General features: G+C 40.4%; 1 protein-coding gene across 6 annotated transcripts in view; it reads right to left on the reverse strand.

The window, feature by feature from the left end:
• EYA2 (EYA transcriptional coactivator and phosphatase 2) overlaps positions 1-20,181 on the reverse strand; it is a 153,889-nt gene that overhangs the window by 67,115 nt on the left and 66,593 nt on the right. For all 6 annotated transcript variants that reach the window (XM_067554329.1, XM_067554326.1, XM_067554330.1 and 3 more), the window contains 4 exons: positions 6,665-6,732; positions 3,382-3,559; positions 1,507-1,634; positions 911-994 (listed from right to left, as the gene is read on the reverse strand). In XM_067554329.1, the coding sequence (XP_067410430.1) occupies positions 911-994; positions 1,507-1,634; positions 3,382-3,559; positions 6,665-6,732 (458 nt within the window). The remainder of the gene's footprint in view (positions 1-910; positions 995-1,506; positions 1,635-3,381; positions 3,560-6,664; positions 6,733-20,181) is intronic.

The raw sequence follows: 20,181 nt of genomic DNA on the forward strand, positions 1-20,181 counted from the left end.
ATTTTCCAGTCTCTTGATGAAGTTGCAATGTTACAAGCCATGTGCAGAAACACTTGTCAAATAGGCTATCCACCTTTAATTAGATAATGATATTGTCTTTTTTCCTCCCTCCTCATCTAAAAATGCTTGACATTATGTAACTCGGTCATTTGAACAATTATTTATCATAGAAAAACTGCCATACAAATAAATGAGGCATAGGCACTATTATTAAGTATCTGCTATTTCAGAATTCTTTAGCAGCCAAGTTCAGTATATTTCAAAGCTTCCTCTATTAATTACAGATAGGGTTTGCTAAATAAAATGCTGTCATCAGTCTAAACGCCAGATTTTCAAAGCTATTTATGTACCCTAAAGATGTGGATAGGTGCAAGTAGGCCCTAGGCACTTTTGAAAATTTATGTGCCTAAATACCTTTAAAAATCTGGCCTTAAGTGGCCACCTGGGATCATTAGTGGGAAGATGCAATGCTGCAGTTGGAAGGAAGTTGGGTTAGCCAATATAAAAGGTCTCTTTAAAAAAAGAAATCATTTGTCTGAGATTCTTATGAAAACAATAGACCAGCAGAAAACATTATGGTGTGCAGGCTAGAGTTACTACTTTCTGGCTGCTGGATAAGCTATTTCTCCTAGGAGAAAGGCCTTGAAAGAACAACAGCTCAGTGTCCGATCTAGCAGCAACTGAACAATGCAAGCTTTTGAAGAAGAGGGGTTACATACAATATAAAGGGAAACTCAATTAAATTTTCACATGTTTGAAGGAAATACCACTGGATTTATTTATACAACATTTGTCTGAACAAAACAGGCAGCATCTGTTTGAAAAGCTGCCTTATTAACTGCCCCCACAATTCCCAATGCAATTTTGCTGGACAAACAATAATGTTAAAAAAATATGAATTAAATTTTACCTTCCCATATCTGGATGCAAAGGTTCCCGTGAGTAGGGAGTGAAAAATAATTATTGTCTCATCCAAATCCCACACAAACACACGCTGTGATGAAAACAAGGGGGAGGAAAAGACAAATACATTCACACATTAAGCATTTTCAGGAATGCATTTAGTTAGGAAAAAATATTACTTGACTGTCTTTTTTAACGTAACAAAACCACTTTAAGCACAGATCATAGATGCCTTTTTAAGGTAGGTAAAACAAACAAACAAATCAAACTCTGCTCTCCAATTCCATATCAGCTCTGATAATCTGCTATCCCAATATGCATAGAAATCCCCGAAGGATATCATGTCAGGAGAGCAAAATAACAGAATCAAAAGCTGCCTTAAAGGACAGAGTGCAGAATTCTGCCTATGGTGATTATACTGAAACACTCCATTAAACAATAATTTTTCTTTTAAAACCACACCAGCCATGGTGGCTATAGGTCCCAAACATCTTGCCTATGTTTTGGTTCTTACCATTCTTTAGTTTAACAGTGGATTAATTGTAAATCAATGTAACAATTTCTCTTGGCTGGATTACTATCAGAAAAGGAATTTAATATTACCTCAATCTCATTGTCAACTGTAGGGGAAGGATCGTTGCTTCTTTTTGATCTGCCTCGTAACTTTCCGTCAGACCCTTGGTGTTGCCTGTCTGTTTCTATATCTTTTACTGGTGTTGTTGCATATTCTCCTATTGTAAGGAAAAGGGATCCCACTGAAAGCCTAATTTTGCAATTTATTTCTTTTCACAAATGTTTCTTGCAATACTTTTATGTTATCCGAGAAGAATCTTCAAGCAAAGGTGAGACAACTGCTTTAGTATTTGGTAGTTATTGCACAAGCCACTTAAATAAAACATAAAAAATGATGTTTGTTCCAAAGGTTTGTGTTTGAATGGGACAAACAATAGAAACATTTCACAAAAATTTAAGAAATTTTCAAGTTTAAAAAAATTTCATTTTTACTTTTTAAAATTTTTGGTATTCTGAGGGTTTCCTTTCTTCCCTTTTCTCTTTTCCATTGGAAAAGGTAAGGTTAAAAAAAAAAGCAAAATTTCAAAAAATTATTTTTTTCAGTGATTTTTCATTATTAAAAAGGCCATTTTCAACCACAAATAAATTGTTTTAAAAATCCAGTTCTAAAATATTCCCAAATGCATGTGTGTTTTAATTCAGTTTAGCTGTTTATCAGAGGACAGCAGGTACAGCAGTTTAGAAATACTTGAAAAGAATAAATCAGAGGTGAAGGTCACTATGTAAAGTATCAATTGATAGGATTCACTTTCATAAACCTCTCTAGATATCACGTATGTTAAATTACAAATCCTTTTCAAACATTTTTCTTTTCACCTTGCTAACTTGTGGCCTCTCAACCCTCCTGGTACAGACACATTCTTAAGGAGAGTTCCTAACTAGCCTTTTTGAAATCATCGTTTCTCAAGTAGGCTGAGATAAGATCTAAGGAATAGAAAATCCTCCAACTGCTTTTAAAGCAATCTGCGATCACTTTTTTAATGCAATATTAGTTTATTTTTCTTTTTGAACAGCCACAGATGTTCGGATTTGTTCCATAAGTCAGCAGACCATACGATGGGCGTATATTGTGATCATCCACAAATTATGTGGTATTTTATATAAATGTTATTGCATGCCAATGAAAACTTTAGTGGGGAAGTGACATCTGAAAGTTGTATTTAAACAGTACATAGGAGGATAATGATCTGTCAGTAATTCCATAAACCACTTGAGCCTTCAGAGTCTGAAAACTAAGCACTCCAGGAGAGCCTAGATAATTTCAAAGGTATTGGTGCCTTATGTGGAATTCATAATTGACATTTAACTCAACCTATTTTCTCTTGAATTTTTTTTTAGAGAGAGTATCACTAGAAATCCTTTTAACATACTTACAAAGTTGGATATTATGTTTAGTTGTTAGAAATTAGCTAAAAAGTAGAGGGAGGCTGCAAAATTAGGATTTAGATAGGAACTTTTTAGCTTTTGGGCATTTGGATATAGGATTCTGGATTCAGCTCATCACTGCTAAAAACTACCTGTTATTTAAAAGTCATGAGTAATAATATTTTGCCGTTCTATACCACCTTTCATTTGAAGATGTGAGACCATTCACACCAGGAACACATTTGCGCCATAGAAAGCAATTAAGAAATACTCATGGTTTGTTCTTATAGAGATAACATTTTCTAAATTGTTCTCTACATTTATGCCTGAAGTTGTGAGGTCATAATCCTTTGCACACACGGTACTGCATGTGCAAAATTGCAGGTGTAAATAACAGAACTTTTCTATGAACTTTAATTTGTTGGTGTAAATTTATACAGTCATAAATATCAGACAGCAAAGTTGTATTATTTGTGCCCACATATGATTGAGCCTGTAAAACTGTGAACTGGTTTTAAACAATACAATGTATTCACCTACCAGATAGTGATTCTGTGCTTTGACTAGTGATGTTTTGTGAAGACTCTTGGAGCGAGTATGTGGATGTCGGGATGGCTGATGGACTGATGCTATTCGCCGTTACATAAGGAGAGTTGTAGGAAGAGGTGTAATACTGAGAGTACTGGCTTTGAGGAAAGCTTGGATAGGATGAGTATTCCTTTTGGGGGGGAAGAGAGACATGAGTAATCCTTCTGCATCACAAGCTTTGTACTACACAGACAAGCAAGTAAGGTAATGCATGTGGCAGGTACTGTCAAGAGTCATGGGATCTGGGCACATAGTAGGTGAGATTGGGAGTGGGGGGTCAGGAATACTTTTCCCAAAGAATCTTGTTCAAGTTACTTTGGTAGGTATTTCTACTTCGCCCAAAGTCTATTTCTGCTTCATTTGCATCAGCAGAATTTACAAGGGGACAAGAGTCATAAAAGTCCTGCCTTCTTCTGTGGGATCTGGTCACCATGGCTGGCCCTTTCTGAGCACAGGGTTCAGCAATTTTATGTAGGGGAGTGATGTGGATTACTGTGTCAAAAGGGACTGAGATGACACAGATGGCCACTGTAAGCAGTTATAAGCATAAGAGTAATGAAAAGAACAGGATGAAAAATGAAGAAGGGGGAAATCACAAAAATATTTGCAATTTCCCACTTCCTGTTATTATCCTCAAAGTTTTTGATCAGCTGTAGAACTGGTCACAGAATGAAAAAAATAATACCCAGCTCTTATATAGCACATTGCAGCAATAAATCCCTAAGCACTTTACAAAGAAGGCTACTAATATTATCCCCATTTTACAGATGGGGAAACTGAGGCAGAGATGTTGTGACTTGCCCAAGTTCACCAAGCAGACCAGGGGCAGAGCCAGGAATAGAGCCTAGGGCTCCTGAGTCCCAGTCATGTTCTATCCACTAAGCCACACAAAAATATTTTCTATACATTTCTGTGTGTTTGAAATTTTCCAAACAGTTCAGCTAGTGAATCCCTAAACAATCTCCCCTTCTCAAAGGTAAGTTAATTCCATAAAAGGTTCAGATGATCTTTTGGGGGGGCTAATTCCAAAACACCTCATTGGAACTCAATTCCTGAGAGAGAAATATTTTAAGCAATCTTAGGCCTGATCCAACTCCCACTGAAGTTAATGGGAAGTGTCCATTGACTGATTCAGTAAGAGTTGGATCAGGCCCATAACAAAAGTATCACAATTATAAGTCTATTTGCTGAGTTCAGCATAAAGCACATTTCTAGGCTCTCAAATAAGGGGCAGGGCCTCTCCATGAGGGATGAGTATACTATTTACTATTTACCACACTTTAGGATTTAATAAGACATATAGATTAATTAAAGGGACAGCATCAAGGTCAGGAGGTCTAAAATAATACCTTCCAGCTATGTTTTGCTCCTCAGGAGCATTACATGTCCTTCATACCATCCCTCCATTCTTCCTGTCTCCTCCTTTAATGTGAGGAGGTGGGATATTGAAACACACAAGATTCCTTCTCTCTGGGTGCTTCAAAACACAATTTTTGTGTTGCTGTTGTAAATTCAATCGCTAGCCTATTCACATCAATGGATCTGAACGGCGAGCCAGAGCAGCCTACATGCACTTATGCTATGGGGATATAGGTGCCAGTGACCTCCAAGCCACAATCTAGCACAGTGGGGTGGTTGTTGGTAAGGTGTTTCACTGTTTATCAACACTGTACCCATCATGTTGGGAGAGCTGATGAGGTTCCAGAATGAGGGTAAGCAGTTTAAAATCACCAAACTTTTTAAAAAATGAAACTAGCTCTGCTTCGGGTATTTCAACCCTGAACAACTTAATCATAGGTTGAAGGTGGCCTACCAAGGATTTTTTTAAACTTTAAGTCAATGCCCATTTTTTTGCTTCTTCATGACATATAAAGAAAGACTGAAAGCTTGAATTTTTTGTTTTAAATATTTTTCCTTTTTTCTTTTTTTTTCTTTTTTTTTTTTTAACTTCAGAAATAGCAGGAATGTCAAGCCTGAGTTCTTCTCTGGTTGTTGTGCAGGACAGTTTAGGGGGTCTCAGATATGTCTTGTGAGCTCTCACTCTTTAACTTAACGGGTAGGATACTGAGCTTTTAACAAAGAAACTTTCTCAGAAATGTTTATTGGACATTGATTTTAAATAGGAATTAACTAAAAGTCTCTCCTTCCCCCCAACTGCTTGTGTTTTAGTCTGATGTGATAATTCCGCTAGTTCTTAATCACCAGAGAGTCCTCAAGGGCAGACAGATCTGAGTTTCCAATATAAATAAAGCTGAAAAGAAAACAAAAGCTTTTTCCTTTTCTTCTTAGGTTTTTTTTTTTTTTAATCTCATCCTAAAAAAAAAAAAAAAAAAAAAAAAAAAAAGACATAAACCCAATTATTTTTCCCTTTTGTAGGTCACTTTCAAACTTCAAACAGGTGCATGTCTATGGGCCTTTACTGACCATACTGTCTTCCAGCAATGAAACAAAAAGACAACCCATTGTTGTTCTCAGAAGTACAAGAGCCACAATCAACTCCTGGTGGGGAGAAAATTGGAATTTACTGCTCCTTGGCCTGCCAAGATGACTTGCTCAGGACAGTCTTCATGTTTGGTACACCAAGATGACCATTAAGCAGCCTGAATTTTCATATTGTGTGTGCCCCTTATATAATACACACATACATACACTATATATAAAGGTGCCAACAAATGCGAAGTGTGAAGCTCACAGACAGGTGTACACCCAAATAATGAAGAGTACAGATGGCTCAGACAGCAAACTTTTCACCAGGGTCTGTGTATGACACTTTCAGATTGTTTATTCATATTTATTACCTAAAGCCAAGAGAGCAGAGGAAAGGGTACAAAGGGGGAGCCTCTATAGACGATGGGAAAGCCACTGCTTTAAGGAAGTTATAATATGACACCAAGGACTCCCCATAAGAATTCTAAAATGCTTTCAGCATTGCAACCCAACTACTGTTCCAGGTCAGAGAACGCCAGAGGAGAGAGAGACAGTTTTGGCAGGGTTTTGTTGCAAAGAGCCCTGCTGCGCCATTGCTGTGCGTGCATGTGTCCATTTATTTAAAATAAAAAAGGTCAGATGTTAGGTCAATCACCGGGGCAGGTATCCATGGAAATAGGTGGTGTCTGTGACTACATATACTATTAGCCTCCTTAAATACATGTGAACATTGTGGCAGTCTCTGTGACCTAGAAGATCTTTAAGTGTTTAAAATAAGGGACTTTGGAAATAACTACTGAGGCTGTACCTGATGCATAGTGCTGAATCCTGCAGAACTGGTCAGGCCATTGGCGCCTTGGTAAATCCCTGATGTGCCTGTTGAAAATAATATCACATTTACATATAAGAGATTTAAAACCAATGTAACAGAATAAACTTACATTGACAGTCACACTGTAATAGGAATAATACATTTATTCTACAAATTGTATGCATCAAGTAATGAAAGCTAGAGAATCGCTTCTAATGCCAGAATTTGGGCCATAGCTGAATTCCAAGGTAACTGTAAAATCCACTTTAAAAAATATGAAATTGGACTGGGAAGCAGCTGCATACTGAAACTAGAAAACAAAGTTGAAAGCAAGTTTAGAACATGGGTCCTTGTGTAATATGATTTGTATTCTTCAAGATACATTAGAACAGAATTTCCACAACATTTTCCTAAACTGTGCCTCTAGAGTTTACATCTTCTCATCCATGTAAATACCTGCAAATAAACATCCCATCAGTTGTTTGTGCAAACAAAGACTTCATGTACAAGCCATATGTCCTGCAAATATATGTCTTGGTAAATCAAATATACATGCAGTTTGAAAATTTGGCCTTATGTGTCTCTTTTCAGTGTTAGAATTTCAGTGCCGAGATTCCTGGGCAAACAGGGACTTTTGAAAGCACTGGATTGCTTAGTCCTGGTGTTATTAGGAAAAGGGGTGGATGCCTCACGACACTCTTGCATGGTTTCCTTTGGATGATATTTGCACCTGCAGCTAGGGAAAGAGTTACTACATCTGCAATGCAGAGCATTGTGTGCAGGGATGGGGGGTGGGAGCGGATTGAGAACTCAGCATGAGGACAGGAGAAGGAATTGGTCATGGTGCGCAAACAGAGTATCGTGGCACTTCCCATCCCCTAGATTCTGCCCCCTCCCCCCAAGTTACGTCTAGTCTGTTATTTTAACTGCAGTCTACAAAGTTTTCAGCTTCAGTAGTTCCCTCTTCAAATGACTGGAGAACCACGTCCTGCAAGCTCTTCTTTCTTGAGCTTGTATGGTGCAACAATAGCTCAGAACCATGAGGGTTGTCCCCTAATTTCTGCAGCAATGCTTGCTCTCAGAACTGGTCACAATTCTGCTTGTAAGCTATCTTCCTACCTAACACAGAGAGGCAGTCCAAAGAGCATGTGACCAATATCTCTGTGGCAGCCATATTAGTGATGAGGGCAGCTGTGATCTGCAAGCTAGGTGTGATTTTGCGCTCCTGGCAGGTTGTCACTGTGGTACTTGGCTGGGCATCATTTAATCACCCCTTTGTTTTATTAAATTAAGAACCCAAGGAGCCTAATTGCAGATGCATATAAGAGCCATTTTTCTTACTCTGGCTAGTGCCATGTGAATTGCGCTCTCCCTCTGTTAGGATCTTTATGGCCAATGCTGCTCTAACTAGAACTTGGAAACAAATGCCTCTCAATGTCTTCAAGTGGTGCCCTTTCTCCAAAGATTTGCTTGTTTGTTTTTATTTCAAGACCCTAGATTAGCTGAGGAATGGACAGCTGAACAAACTGCAGCCCGCCAAGTGCAGTCACAAAAGCACATGCAGTGAGAAATAAATCTCATGCCAAAAAGAAACAAGGAGGAGGATCTGACTCCAGAACTAATTTGTCGCCACATGTAGCCTTTAAAAGCCTTACAGAAGAAGTGGGGAGGAGGGGATGGATTGATCAAGAGCTAAAGTTTTCTTCCAATGCACACCACTGTAGAATGCCAGATTGCCACTTCTTCAATTGGGGACCATCCCACATTACTCCCTACACACAACAGAGGGTTCAGATGCCAGGGAAATACATCAAAGAGAAGCTGCAGATATTAGCAGGGTTTTTTTGTTTTCTGGTGAAATAGGTTTACCCCTATGCAGAAAGAATGTCAGTGGTTAAATCAAAATCCAAGAGAGTAATAGGCCAGGCCTGTTTTTTAAACAAGCAGTACTGGTAATTGCATGGGTCCCTGGATACACTCAATGGTACACACCCTCAGTTTGTGTGAATGATCTATGTTCACTGAAGTCCACTGCTGAGGAGCTGAGCCAGAGAGTCATGCCCTGGTGGCATTAGAAGAGGAAGCACCACATCAGCAGATTTCATCTCCTACTAGTGGTTTGGAAGGACAAGGCAACTCACTGCCCAATCCCTCCCTCCTAAAATGGTCAAGCCAACCCTTCTGTAACAACCTGGAAGAGCATTTCTATACTACAGCACACTCAGCTAGACATTCATCCCACTCTCAGGTTGGTCACTTCTTCTTTGCACCTTTTTAAAATAAAGTGTCTAGTACTAAGGAGGATGAAGAGATTCCCCTAGTAACTAAGCATCTCTGAACAGAGTGTGAAGGAGAGTAATAGAGTCCCAATGCTTACAGGCAAATACAACTTTCACAGAACATAAAACAGCTCTTGTACACAAGAGCTCAGAATAATACAGGGGGGAATTTTTGATCTTCCTAAACTGTCAGTTTAAAATGATCCATCATCCTTTATGAAAGCTGTCAGGAGGGGGATGAGTTAGCTCAAGGGACTCAATCTCTATGTGTAAATTGTGATGAGAACATGTTTATTGCTATGCTACTTGCAGAAGATACTATATCTTCCCATTTTCCAAACAATTAGAATTATATAAAAGTCAAAATGCAATATTGGAATGAACTTGCAATGACCTTTGCACCAGCTGTGTAACCAAAATGTGTGGGGGGGGGAAGGAGAGCAAGAGGGATTGCAGGAGTAGTGTGTGTGTGTGTGTGGAGGGTTGAGCTTCATAGCCTTCTATCAAATTCAAGACCAGATTTTACACTATGGATTAAACTACTCCAAAAAAGAAAAGTGTAAAAAAGAAAAGTGTTGGAGAGTTAATGTCTCTCTGTGGAAATCTCTGCTCAATACAACAAAAATATTCTGCACCCAAAAGTATCTTAACAAGCTCTCCTCTCAGATGTGTACAATGCTGTTCCCTTTCCTATGGGATTTTAAAAGAGAGAACTTGGGGAAAAAAACAAACTTTCGAATTTTGTAATTTTATCCTTCAGTGAATTTAGTGCTGGCAAATAGAAGCTAGATTTACAAATCTGGAGAAAGGAATGCAGGGTAGAGGCAATGCATGCTTCCCACAGAAATACACCGTCCTCCATCCATGTGCCTCAACCCTGACTAGCAGCGTCCAGCCCTTGCAGAAAGGAGTTAAATATCCATTGACCATTCAATACTCAGCCTTTTTGCTGAGACTGCCAACAAGGGCAGTTACTGCCAATTATGGGACAGGCAGAATCAACACCTGTCTATTGGGGACTGGACCATGACACATCATCTCATTGCACATATGTCACCAAACAGATATTTACTGGGCAATGTCTTTCAGTGGGCTGGACTGGAACCACTGACTTGCTCTGGATTCCATCCCTAAACCCTTGAGCATCATTGTCTTAATTAGACCAAAAGTAACTCTTCTCCCTCCCCTACCATCCGTATCACACTGTATGGGTAAAATACCCACAGGGTGCTCTACTTAGCTTAGCACAGCCTTCTCCTGCCAACCTGTGACTGCTGCTGCAGACAGAGCTGGCTCATAAGAAGCTACAGCTGGAAATGCTCCTGTGATTAGCGCTAATAAAAAAATAAAAATTTCTAGTCTGCCTATTCACAATGAAAACTTGAAATATCCAAAAAAAAAAAATTGGAATGGAAAGTTCTCAAAGATTTTGATTAAAAAGTATAGACACGTTTCATTTGAGCTTTGTTCAACATTAGTCTCTGTTTTCTGAGTTGCCGTGGTGCCTCATGGGAGATGTAGTTCAAGCTTCTGCCCCCCATTCTCCTCTATGGGCTGGATTCCCAGGCCAGACTACACATCCACTGATTTTTTTTTTGGTGGTTTTATCTCTGGTTTAACTTTTGTGCTGCATCATGGGAAGATGTATTCGGGACAGGGAGCCCAGCCCATTAAGGAGAATGGAGGCAGAGGTCACAAGGCACAGCACAGTTCAAGAGTTCACAGACTTAGGTTGATCCAATCCCAATTTTTTTTTTCCTGACTGAAAATGGAAAAAATTCAGTAAAATCAAAACTGTGCTGCAGACCATTTTGATTTTGTGAAAACTTTATTTTCCACCAAAAAAAGAAAAGAAAATTCTCAACCAGTTCTAACAGCGACACTGTCAAATGACACCCCCTTCACTTAGCCGTTATCAAGCACCTCCCTTTTTCTTCCTGTTGTTTTCTGCTTCCTGTCCATTAATTTCAAACACTTTCCCAGGTGCTAGGATGTACTTCAATAACCAGCCATTGGCTTGAGCAGCTTCTGAAAAGTTTGGGTTATGTGGGGGGGGAAGGGAGTTTCCTGGACTCCTTGGGACATGTCATGTGTTTGGAATGCCTGGGCTCTCCCATCTCCCAACTGCTGTTGCTCTGTTGTGTAGGGCTGTTGCTTTCAGAGGCACTGCCCTCTTTCCCTGCTCCTAGTGGATGGCCCAATAGCCCGACATGGAGCTAAGGGCATTTGGCTGATCTTTAATAGTGTAATTGAAAGCAACAGAGATGGGCCCAAATCAAAAATCCAGAGCCAAAGTCACCCAAATCGTGACACTGTGGAACTTGAGTCAAACTCTGTAGCTGCAGCCCATCTATAGGAAGTACCAAGAGGAGACACTTCCAGAAGTTGTATTAAAACATCAAAGCTTTCCTATGGCCCCTTAGTCCTCCAGTAACTGATTTACTGAGGTCTAGGATTGCTGTATGGTAGAGGAAGGGGGTTATACAACATATCATGTTGTATACGGAAATACTCAGTCATTCCTAATAATAATACTACCATCCTATAACAGTGAAACATGAATAATTAAATACACATTTATTCAGTACTTCTCCCTAACTTTCAGTTTCTTTCTTGCCTAATGGATACATTTACTATATTATGGAAGTGTGAGTGAGCGACATTTATCTATCTTGCTGGGTCCATGTCACCCAGTTTGCATTCAAACTCCCCATTTGTAAATCAGAAACACAGCCCAGGATCTCTCCCTTTGCATCTTCTCCATATGGAGTGTAGTTCACATCTGTGTTCAATCAAATCAGTTGCTAAATGTCACAATGCCCTCATTCACAGGTAGCTTAAAGAACATTTAGCTGGTAATAAAACAACCTGGATTCTAGAGAAGAACAGTTCTTCCGACATATTGTACTGTAAATGTTCCTATAGAGTACGTATATCACAAGCGCACACAAATGCAAAGACACCATACAACAGCTGTGTATACTCTGTATAAGATCTCTCCACAGATCCAATGCCACAGACTTTCTGGTGATGGGGAAAAGAGAGACACATCTGAGTGTACAAGGGCAACACTCAGTGTGAAACTTTAGTGCGTTTATTAATGTTCTAGCCTGTCCCTGGATTCCACTTGCTATTCCTCCCCCCTTTTTTTTTTTTAATTTTAAAATAGATTTGTAAAATGTGTGCCATGTTCAGATACAATTTCATTTGTGCCTAAGCCGGCCTGAGGCTGCAAGTAACTACAGGGAAAAAGTTGTCCTGCTGAGCGTTCCAGTCCCATGCTGACAGGGCAATTTGCAGGCCTGCCGGGTGTCACATATCTCATGTGGCGTTCATGCATGCAATCCCCCCGTGCATTCCCGCAGACTAAATGTCACACGTGCAGCTGGACTGCAGAAATGGTCTACGTTTGGGGCTGCTGTGGCAACTGCTGAGCAGGCAGACAAGTGGCTTCTGTCTTGCTGCTCCCCTTGTAAGAAATAAGTGGGGAAAGAGCAGCTGGGAGGGAGCCAAGTGGCAGCCACAGCAAGTGCAGGCAGGGACAGGTGGCGAGGAGGATCCAGTATTGGTCCCACGCTCCCTCCCATAGCAACAAGTTTGCCTTCCTCAGCAGGTCCCGGCTTCCACCCAGCCCACAACCCTGCATCCAGCTATCCCCATATCCCAGGCACTCCCACAGACCCAGTTGTCCCCAACTTCTCACCCAGCCATCCAGCTGCCTCCCTAGACATCCCCATAAACCCCAATTACCTTTTCCCAGCTTCCTCTGCTACTCTGTTGATAATCCCCCAAACTTAACTATACACAGCTTCTCCCTCCCACAATCTCTATTCCCAGCCACTGAGCTCTTCTCTTCTCCCGCCATGCCACCACCACTCACAAATCCATCTTTCCCCTCCAGTGCCCCTGCAAACCGAACTACCCCAGAGCTATCTCCCAACCCCCACGGACATCACCACAGGCCCTGGTGCTCCTCTGTCCTTTGAAAGCTCTCACCAATGCCCACCTACTCCCTAGACATCCTTCAGCACCTGCCACAGCTGCCAAGTTTTGTCATTCCCCCACCAGTATTTGGGGCACAGCACAATGACCTTAAGCTGAAGTTTATGGAAATTTACAAACACACACATTTTAATGAGGTAATTTGCATGATTGCGAATAAATTCGCACAAAATGTCCCATATACATCTGCACAAAACTTGGCAGCTGTGAACTTGTAAAAAGATGTAAGGCCCACCAATAGTAGTCTTTTAGCTCTCTAAACCAGCGTTTAATGGCTTGATAAGTCCCATAGGCTTTGAGACGTTAATTGTGGCCTTTTCCCCATAAGAGAGCCCCAACAAGATTTCAGACAGGCTGTCAGTGGCCACTGCCCATACACCTCCTCTGCTGCTTTGGTTATCTTTGGAAAGTCTGCCGGTAACCAGGTACCCTGCACTGCATCCCTGTGGAGAAAAATGCAGTCCTTGTACCTGATTCACCACTGCATTACTCTAATTTCTATTTCAATAAAACCACCAGCAATATTGTTCATTTTCCCATAACCTCCATTTATGAAGTGTCTCCATTCTTTTCTCCTGTGCCTAACTCCTCACTTCCTTACAGCCAATGGCTTATTTAAATCCAAAGACCACAGTAAATTGCCCAATCTTTTACGCAATCTCTCTATACTGCACTCATGGTAGTGTTGGAATTCCTAACAAATTCTACATTAGATGTTACAAAGTTCTCAGCTTCTCTCTCCTTCCCTACCCCCCTCCTCTCCTTAATGGTGGGTTTTTTCCATCCCTTTTCCACTGAGGAAAGTAAGGATGATGAAGCAAGTTTTGCACTGATGGCAGTGAGATTGATGGCTATTCTCAACATTTTTGGGAGAAAGTTCCACACCGGCACTATCAAGAAAACTCTGTCTCTGTACTTACAAGGCTCACTTACGCTGCTGAGAGCTGCACCGTTTCAGAGAAGTGTAGCTATCATGGGATGCTGTGGTTGTGTAGAATGAGGTGACCTACTGGGTAATGTGGAGCAGTCCCTCAGAGGGTTCTGAAGATTAGGACTATACTCTTGAAATTGACAGTCAGTGGGGACTAGTGTAGGGAGGAGAGCACCATGGAGATGCTCTCTCAGTGGGCTCTGTTTGTGAGCTGCTACATTCAGAACCAACAGGATCTTTTTCTAGGTCATGTTTTCATTCCAGAGCTGAGTGTACTGCAACAATCAAGCATCACGAAAATGTAGATGGCCAAGTCTGAATAGATGTAAGTATGGAAAAGGGCATTTTTCACAGACTTAACTATTTTGGTATCCAGTAGCAGTGAGGAGTCCAGTAACACCCAACGGGTGCAAAATACCTGGACTACCTGTGGCTGCCTTGACTGGTGGCTAATGTTATGGTGCTGACAACTTGCAGAAGTGAAAGGCTATAACAAAATGATGATCCAATGATTCTTCCAGTTCACAGATGATCAGTTCCAATGAAAGATCTCTGAAGGATTTTTTTTTATAATCTCCTAATACTAATAAATTAAATGCCCGATGCTAGAGTGACACACTGGGTTTTATAACCCTGCACAATATGGCATGTGCTGCTTTATACACAGCATGTTGTTCAGATTTCCATTAAAAAGCTGTTGCTCCGATAGGAAATAGTGCTAGCAGTCAGTGATGCAAGGAAAAGTACTAGCATAACTCCAAGTTAGGTTTGCAGTACTCCAACATCTGGCTGGTGACTTCGGTGGTCATTCAGAAGGTTCTTTGCAGCATTTTAGCTCTCTGACAAGCTAATGTTTCCTGCAGTAATATTGCCTTCTCCAAGCTGATACTTTTTTAGATAGAGGTTAAGCACCGATCAAAATTACCTCCCACCAACAATATTCCAGTGCCTTGTAAGATTCCAATTCCTACGACATCTGCCTGCATTTATTGGGCAAAGATCATCATAAAATGTTACGTGGCTGTCAGCTGTGAAGATATTTCAAGTGAGCATCTGACCTGCTAAAGGCGAAGATAAACTCAGCCCATATGTACGCTGTGTCATACTGCTCAACTGTTTGCCATTAGGCATAATGATCCCTTCTACCAAACAGCGTGCCCTGTATTTCTATCTGGAAGGGCTCAGATACTACTGAGAAGAGCACATTGTAAAAAGCCTAGATGGAAAGAGTGTCTCTGCCCAACACCACTATGGCATTTTACAGCAATTTCTGCTAAAGCATATTGCTCTTTTAGAATTGCAATGAATCCTGCACTAACAAATACCTCCTGTAGACAATCCCGTTTTATGCTACCAATTTAAAATATCCCCATGGGGTTTCCACTACAATTTTGTTCGATATTTGGTTTAGAAACCATCTCTACTAGGCTACCTGATTTTTGCCGGTCACTTGGGTGACTATTTAGGACACATTTCACTGTACAACATTACTGGAGGAAAGTCTCCTCCTTGTGCTGTGTTGGTTCTGCAATCCATAATGCATTACTCACCTATGGCTTTAAAGCATAAGGAATAAGACTTCTGTAAGGGTTTGGCTTTTATCTTCCTTTTTCTTTGTATAGGTGACCTGCTCTACACGACTCAATTCATTTTAAGGATTTGAAAATTCCTAGATTGCTTGTGTTCAGTCTCTGGAGTATGGTGCTGGGAAAGTGTCCCCTATATTATTTCTGTGAAAACATTTAACCAGCTTTACAGGTTGCTGCAGGTACTATGGGAAACCAAGTTACATTTTCTTTAAAAACATATCACAAGGAAACTTTTTGAGCAAGTAGTAGACAAGGCTGCAACAAAAACTTAGCTGAATTCTGTACAATTCCACAAACTCCACCATCAAAAACCTCTTGTTGGAAGACTCAGCAGAGGGAACAAAGACTAAATAACCCTTTCACCCCTAGTGGCAGTCCCTCACATGGTCACGTTTGTGGCATATTAGGAGAACAACATGAAGTAAACTTGTATTGCCACTACCTATGCTGTACCTGTCTTGTTGTGAGAAGACTTCAGTCTCAGGGGCTCCCTATCATACACCTTCAGCCAGTACTAAAATCTAGTAACACAATCTAAACTTTATGTGGTGCATAATAAGAATGAATTTTATACAGAAGCTGGTAACAAACCCTAGATTTAGGTTGCCTTCAATTTTCTGGGGGCACCACATGGGATTGGAACCTGGCCAACCTCCTTGCAAACACAAGCTTGGACCCAACGGTCCCTTCCCCTGGGGGGCACCAGATGGCGCAAAACAACATTTCTTCCCACAAAAGCATACACCATCACCCCCATCTTAAACATCACTGTAAACTTAGTCAATGTCAGGAACACCCTGTGAAGGAACTCTAATTGCAGATGAACTTGCAGTAAGATCTTTGGAATACCAAAAATCCTTGTGGATAATGATTGCAGTGCTACAGAGTTTTATCGCTTACAATTCATCTCCTGCTTCTGTTGAACCACTTTGTACCATGACTGTAGACTGGATTAAGAATGCAAGTGTGGCCTAAACCCTGTTTTCAACTGCGATGTTAAATGCACATGAAATAGAATAATCAATCATTTCAAAACTAGATGCCCATTCTCCATTCAGGTATTGACACTATATTCTGATTTTTTTCTTTTTTGGCAAACAACCCAATAGGTGCAAGAAATGTCATGTAATTTAATTCCGCTACCAAAAATTAATCAATTTTGGAAACTGATTAATGTCTCTTAAATCCTGCAGTTGGGTGTCTTTTCAAGCTGAAATAGGCATTTCAGATGTGAGCTGATTCAAGTATTAACTATATTTTCATTAGCCCTTGGAAAAATATGCCCTTTTCCCTAGCCTACTCTTTATTAGTTATACACAGTTCCATTGCTCACTAGAGATCGGGAATTGAGACCCAAGATCTTCTGGAAGCAAAGATGTATTGTTTCGTTTAGGGTATAGGAAATGTAATTGAGATCTCAAGAGAAACAACAGTATAGATTCATAGAAAGGAATATCAACATAAATCAGTGAAGTGCTATATACCTTAGAATTCTTCCAATTTCTTTTTAATGTTAAAGCTACATATATATGCAAGGGTAACTATGGATGGTAAATGCAGAATTCTATTGCTTTGGTCCAATGAATTAGCTGCGTTTTTAAACTAAATCCTGGGAAATTCTAACTGTATCTGCATTTCTAAAGCATTTATTGTCTATAGTATCTAGGCACAGTCAGCATTCCTAGTAATCAGGTTTAGGGGCTTGCAGACAGTCTCCTCTGCATTAGAAACTGCTTTGTGATGGAAAAAATTAAGTGACCTGGGCTGCCTGAGTCCTGATAATAAGAGGGGAAATAAGTCAGGCCACCCTTTAATGGCATTTGCCAAACCAAATCAAATCTTAACACTCAAACTAAAAATGTGAACGTAACTCAAACTGACAAGTGCCTGGAAACTCAGTGGTAAGGTGGGCGCCCAACCTTTGCCCATGCTATTAATGGGAAGAAAGTGAACAGGTGCTGAGGATCAAGTGTCAACACATCCAGGACATCGATGTCACAAGCCAGCACTATTCTGCATTCCTTTTCTAATAACTGTCTATTGTTAACAGTCACCTAGAAAACAAAGGATTTAAACACCACATTCCTCTGTAATATATAAAACGAAATTCTTATCTAAGAGTGTTACATTATGAGATGGCATAAGCAACATGGTAGCTAGGCTCAAGTACACCAAATCCCAGATTTTCAGACTAGCCTCAGCCAAGTCTTCCTTTTTGCAAGAGTGAATGCAACCACGACCACTTGGACAGGTGATGACCCAATTTGTGCTTGCAAACCAATGAATGGTCGACATGCTAATATTTATAGCCACAATTAATCTTGGTCACAAAAAAATGCAGCCATCTTTTAATATTACATAAGAATGGCCATAGTGGGTCAGACCAATGGTCATCTAGTCCAGTATCCTGTCTTTCAACAGTGACCAATGCCAGGTGCTTCAGAGAGAATGAACAGAACCAGGTAATCATCAAGTGATCCATCCTATTGGCCAGTTCCAGCCTCTGACAAACAAAAATACCTGCCTATCCCAGTTAATACCTATTGATGGACCTATCCTCCATGAATTTATCTAGTTCTTTTTTGAACCCCATTATAGTCTTGGCATTCACAAGATCCTCTGGCAAGGAGTTCCACAGGCTGACTGTGTGTTGTGTGAAGAAATCCTTTCGTTCGATTTAAACCTGCTACCTATTAATTTCATTTGGTAACTTCTAGTTCTTGTGTTATGAGAAAGCATAAATAACACTTCCTTATTTACATTCTCCACACCAGTCATGATTTTATAGACTTCTATCATATCCCCTCTTAGTCATCTCTTTTCCAAGCTGAAAAGTCCCAGTCTTATTAATCTCTCTTCATATGGAAGCTGTTCCATACCCCTAATCATTTTAGTTGCCCTTTTGTGTACCTTTTCAAATTCCAGTATATCTTTTTTGAGATGGAGGCGACCAGACTTCCACACAGTATTCAACATGTGAGTGTACCATGGATTTACAAAGAGGCAATATAATATTTTCTGTCTTATTATCTGCACCTTTCCTAATAATTTCCAATGATCTCTTAGCTTTTTTTACAGCTATCTTTGAGTAGTTTTGTATCATCTGCAGTTGTTGCCACCTCACTGTTTACCCCTTTTTCCAGATCATTTATGAATATGTTGAACAGTACTGGTCCAATTATAGACCGCTGGGGGACATCACTATTTACCTCTCTCCATTCTGAAAATTGACCATTTATTCCTATACTTTGTTTCCTATCTTTTAACCAGTTACTGATTCAGGAGAGAACCTTCCCTCTTACCCCATGACCGCTTACTTTGCTTAAGAGCTTTTGGTGAGTGTACTGATTGAAATTAGTATAGGAGAAGTAATACACAGAGACTTACTATATCTAGGTGTGCTTCAATTTTATAAACACAAGGAACACAGTGAAATTCTATTGTATCTAGCCCAGGATTGAGTCTTTTTGGAAAATACCTTCTTGTTTCTCAGTCTAAACTAGCTTTTAATTCATGGAGGATGGTGAGACTTCTGAATTCCATTTGTATATTGTCAGAACAGCTTCTCTGATTTCCACCAGTGAATGAGACACAAAATTGAACAAGAAATAAGAATATAAAGATTTATAAAAAAATAGAAGTTTCTGTTTGTGATAAGCAGAATCATCTTCTGGAAGGTTTTCCAGGAGAACAATACTTTGATTCGATGACGAATCCACATTCTGTTCCAACAATTTATTCAATATTTGTTGTATATTTTCCCAGAATTTTTGAAGTTTCACATAATTCCATAGCATGTTTATTAAGTTTGCAGGTGCAATTTTTCCAGGCCAAATTGTGCCTGCAAAAGGCAGAAGGCCATCTTTTGAAAATCTGGACCTATGTCTTAAGATGCACAAAGAGCAACTTCTAGTTGAAATTAGATTTGGATGGGTCTGATTGCCTTCTATGAGGGGATGACTGGCTCTGTGGATGTGGGGAAAGTGGTAGACACGATATATCTTGACTTTAGCAAAGCTTTGGATACGGTCTCCCACAGTACTCTTGCCAGCAAGTTAAAATAGTATAGGTTGGATGAATGGACTATAAGATGGATAGAAAGCAGGCTAGATCATCGGGCTCAACAGGTAGTGATCAACAGCTCAATGTTGAGTTGACAGCCGGTAACAAGCGGAGTGCCCCAGGCGTCAGTCCTGGGGCCAGTTTTGTTCAACATCTTCATTAATGATCTGGAGGATGGAGTGGATTGCACCCTCAGCAAGTGTGCAGATGATACTAAGATGGGGGGAGTGGTAGATACACTGGAGGGTAGGGATAGGATACAGAATGACCTAGACAAATTGGAGGATTGGGCTAAAAGAAGTCTGATGAGGTTCAACAAGGACAAGTGCAGAGTTCTGCACTTCGGATGGAAGAATCCCATGCACTGCTACAGACTGGGGACTAGCTAGCTAGGCAGTAGTTCTGCCAAAAGGACCTGGGGGTTACAGTGGGCAAGAAGCTGGATGTGAGTCAACAATGTGCCCTTGTTGCCAAGAAGACTAATGACACATTGGACTGCATTAGTAGGAGCACTGCCAGCAGATTGAGGGAGGTGATTAGTCCCCTCTATTCAGCATTGGTGAGGCCACTTTTGGAGTACTGTGTCCAGTTTTGGGCCCCTCACTACAGGAAGGATGTGGACAAATTGGAGAGAGTCCAGAGGAGGGCAAC

This window comes from Emydura macquarii, unplaced genomic scaffold, assembly GCF_026122565.2.
Source record: "Emydura macquarii macquarii isolate MOO-44397 ecotype Brisbane River unplaced genomic scaffold, CSIRO-AGI_Emac_v2 contig_1483, whole genome shotgun sequence".
Lineage (NCBI taxonomy): Eukaryota > Metazoa > Chordata > Testudines > Chelidae > Emydura > Emydura macquarii.